Below are 4,078 nucleotides of genomic sequence, written 5' to 3'. Positions count from 1 at the left end.
GCCAAGGGAAGAAAGAGCTCTCTGGCCTGCTGCCAAGGCCAGACCCACAGCCCCAGGGAAGACACAGTGCCACCACTGAGACCGGGAGGTGGCAGGCCCAAGTCCAGCTTAAACCCAGCACTGCCTCCCGCGAGTAGTGTGACGGGAGCACACGAGCCTCGGTCTTCTCATCTGTACGATGGGGGCTGTTCCAGCACTGTGGGAGCGTTTCTGACATGACACATTCCCAGGTAAACGTTAAGGCCTCACGCAGCCCCCCACAAAGTCCCGCAGGCTCTACTCGGGGACTTAACCAGGTCTTGACAAACGCGATCTGGATGAGTAAACTGGCAGACGCAGCCAAGGAAGTCGTGGAAAAGAAAGGCAACGACGGGATAGCAGGACTTCAGATCGACTACAGAGGTGTAATTATTACCAAAGACACAGACCTTTGTTTTCACTAGAATTCAGGACACACAGCCTGTATGATCACAAGTTCCTGGGGAAGGGTCCTTCTGCACAAATGCTGGGAGAGAATCTCCATCTTATCAGGCTGCGTTTCCACACAGACACGTTCCCAGGGTACAGAATGCCCTTGTCCTGCCAAACCACTCCAGGAGCCTAGAAGCCAAGCTGCAACCCTGGGGCAACTGCCACCTGAACCTGCCCTGCTTGGGTCCTGCAGCCACTCCCTTCAAGGTGATGTCCAGCTCCACAGTGACCTCTCAGTCCCCGCCCACCCTGCCACCTCTCGGCGTAGTCTGTGTCCCGACTGGGGAGCCCTTCCCATTCTGTGCTGGAGCTCAGGAGCCCCTCCCTGCCGACACAGCTGCCCAGCACCCATCATCCCCACACTTGGAGACCGGGAGGTGGCAGGCCCAAGTCCAGCTCAGACCCCAGCGCCGCCTCCCGCGAGCTGTGCACACGTGCCTCTGTCTTCTCATCTGTATGATGGGGGCTGTTCTGGGCCTGGAGCAGGGCTGGGCACACAGCAGCACTAGGAGAGCATTTCTGACGTGACACATTCCCAGGCGCCTAGGCTCCTCAAGTGGTTTGGCAGGACAAGGGCCACCTCCTCAGCACCCCAGGACAACCGGCGCAGGCACCCCTCCCAGCCCCTTTCCACGTGAGTTGCTGGCTTTTCACCTAAGAGTCTGGGCCAGGCTGGGCCAGGAGCCCAGGAGGCCACAGGGTGTCCCCACCCTCAGGCCCTCCCAGCAGAACAGAGAGGGGGGCTCCTCCTACCTGGCAGGAGGAAGAGTGGGCCGCCATAATCACCCGCCCAGTGCCCGTCCTCAGCCTGCAGCCCTGCATAGAATGTCATGCCGTTCACAGCCCCCTCCTGTGCCGTGTGGGCTTTGGGCAAGTCCTTGAAGAAATTCTTCTGCAAAGGGAGAAAAAAAGCAAGAGCTGAGAGACCAGGTTAAAACAGGAAGCGGAATTACTTCAAAAGTTTCAGCTGTTTCAATCGAAAGGCTGACCCACCCTGATAAAGCTACGACCATCTTAGCAAAGTAAAGGGACACTTTCGTGCTAGCGTGGTTTCGCCTTCTACTCACGGATTTGCGCATTTCTTCACAGCTTCTCCAAGGAGTGTTTAATAAACCAGCCCAGTGCCCACAGAGCGTGGGGTGGGACACTGACGCCCACCCAGCCTGGGTCTCAGGCCTCTCTCGGAAGGGCTCAAGGGATGGCAGGGGGCTCCCCAGGGAGGGGATGTGATTAGGGCCAGGGTTTGGCAGGAAGACTCGTTTACACCAAACACCCTCTGACCAGCTGGGCCTCTTACATGACTGCACAGAATCTTCTCAAAAACAAAAAACGGATCATAAGTTCCTTTTCGTGAGTAAAAACAAAATTAGGAGCATTTTTGCAACTCTCCTATAAACCTAAAACCACTTCAAATTAAATAGTTAAAAACAAGATGAGAGCATTTTCTTACTCGTGCCTTAGCAATGAATGCATGGAAGCAAACGGACCACTCTGCTCACACTTCAACTCAGCCAGTTCCCACGGGAAACAGCCTTGGTTAGCCGAGGTGAAGCCACATGCCACACCTCTTTGTGGTCTCAGAAAATATTTTTAACAAAAAATATAAACGCCCATCACATCGAACTTCCCAAAGCTCCCTGCTGGTTCCTGGAGCCCCTGGCTGGGGAGCAGGGGTGCGGGAGCCGCCTGGCCACTTCCCAGACATGAAGCAGCGATGTAGCACTTACTGTGTCCAGTCCCAACAAGTGGGCTTCCAGGCCAGTCTGCGTTCGGCCAGGGTCTTCACCTTCTTGGGAGTATTTCCACCTCTGCCTTCCCTCTTCGCTGCTAAGGTGCCAGCGACTGAGGTCGGTGGCAGGTTCTGTTTTATAGGGTCCCCCTCTTCGGCGCAGACACCTGAGAACAACAGTGCTCAGGTAGGTAACCACCCTGCCTGTTCTTCACTAGATCAGAGCCCAGATGCAGGAATGAATGGGACCACAGGGCCCGGCCCTCCACTCTCCTGCTCATGTCCACCATGTGGCGAGGTGTTTCCCGGTGGGCAGCCTGGGCAGAAGCACAGGGAACAAGTCTGCCCTCTCTGCAAGTGCTGGGAACAGCAGGATTCGGGGACTCTGCCGCCATCACTCCCGGCCAATACTGAGTTCTATCCAGCACCACACCCCGAGCACCTTCAAGTCCAGTGGCTCGTGACCCTGAAGACAGCCCTGAGAGAGGCCCAGAGGAGAGATCACCACCTGCCCTATCAGGGGCTACTGAGGTGTGTAGCCCACCCTCCCCCCATACCAGTGCAGATGGTGCCCAGAGAAAACCCACCATCACACCAACTGGTCTCACGTGAACTCATGGCCACCGACCCCAGTGGGTCCTCAGCACCACCAGGAAGCCCGCCCCACGCCTCTCCACCTTCACCTGGCCTCTGTCTCCTTGGAATCACAGCCCCATACACCTGCTGCCAGCCTCCCTTGCTGTTACCATGGAGAGACACCACACCCGCGCCCCAGGTGGCAGCCCTCTGCCCGCTCAGGGACACCTCCCCTGGGTCCTTTTTATCACCATCTTTGTCTGCTTACTGTTTTACTCCCGACAGCTTACAAGTATGTGGTTATTTCTTTCATCTTACGAATAAAAACCCTCTCGAAGCCACTTTTGCCTTTAGCTACTGCCTGTTAGGGGAACAGTCTGCCTGTATGCCTCCCACAGGCTGCCTAAGTAAAGGCCTTGGGCCCAGAACGTTCTCTGATAAGGAGGCTGGGAATTGGGTCGTTCTCTCTCCCCCTCCCAGTTCCTTCCTCTTACTACAAAAACTTTCTCTGACTCTTGTTCATGCATGGGCACCACAGGCACCTGGCCAACCCTACTTGTATATGGGTTCCCTGTGGGGAGGAAACGGGGTCTCTCCAGTCTTCAGCACAAGAGGGGTGAATGTATCTGCTCAGCCGTGTGCAGGGGGCTGCTGGCTGTGGAAAAGCAGCACCCACTAGTGAAGCTGATCTTGCTGTCTCTTCTGTGTGAGGACACCGTTAGTCCACGCACAGTGGAGCGTCAGTGTGTCTTTCGTTGGCGACCTTGAACCCTGGTCCGCACTGCCCGTTTGTCGGCTCACTCCCCAGCAAATCTCTTTCGGCAGGTGGACACCTGTGTATCCAGCTCCTCCCTTCCCACTCCCGCCAGGCTGTCGTCACGGTCCCCACACCCAAATCTCAGAACACCCTCGGTCCGACCTCAGAGCACACAGACTGCCCCCTCGCTACCTCCACTCCCACCCCCCCACCCCGGCCAGGCACCAGGTCTCTCTGGTCACTGCAGCCTCTGCAGCGACCTCTAACTGCAATGACTCGGGTGTAACCTAAGGGGATCACGGCCCGGAGCAGCCCACAAGGGGCACAGGACGTCCTCCCGGACCCCGGCCTCCCTCCCTCGGCCAGCCGCCTAGACACCACTGCACAGACGCAAGCCGCGGACACCATGTGCGCACGCGCTGGCCCCCGCCCTGCAGTGAGAGACAAACTTCTCCGCGAGTCCGGGGTCCTCAGCCGACCGCGACCCCGCCGCGGAGTCTGGGTCCAGGGACCGGCGGTCTAGGGGTCCGAGGGATCCGGGGCCC

At 57.6% G+C, this 4,078-nt stretch overlaps 1 protein-coding gene across 1 annotated transcript in view; it reads right to left on the bottom strand.

The window, feature by feature from the left end:
• Positions 1 to 2,360, bottom strand: part of LSS (lanosterol synthase) — a 28,272-nt gene extending 25,912 nt beyond the window's left edge. Inside the window, exons 1-2 of the mRNA XM_004384841.1 lie at positions 2,199 to 2,360; positions 1,225 to 1,363 (exon numbers count right to left, since the gene is read on the bottom strand). Of these exons, the coding sequence (XP_004384898.1) occupies positions 1,225 to 1,303 (79 nt within the window). The 5' untranslated portion in view covers positions 1,304 to 1,363; positions 2,199 to 2,360. The remainder of the gene's footprint in view (positions 1 to 1,224; positions 1,364 to 2,198) is intronic.
• Positions 2,361 to 4,078: the final 1,718 nt, after the last annotated feature.

The sequence above is a fragment of the Trichechus manatus genome, unplaced genomic scaffold (genome assembly GCF_000243295.1).
Source record: "Trichechus manatus latirostris isolate Lorelei unplaced genomic scaffold, TriManLat1.0 scaffold00128, whole genome shotgun sequence".
In the NCBI taxonomy this organism is placed as follows: Eukaryota; Metazoa; Chordata; class Mammalia; order Sirenia; family Trichechidae; genus Trichechus; species Trichechus manatus.
The sequence above is the reverse complement of the archived record's forward strand: the minus strand, read 5'-3'. Positions and strand labels throughout refer to the sequence as shown.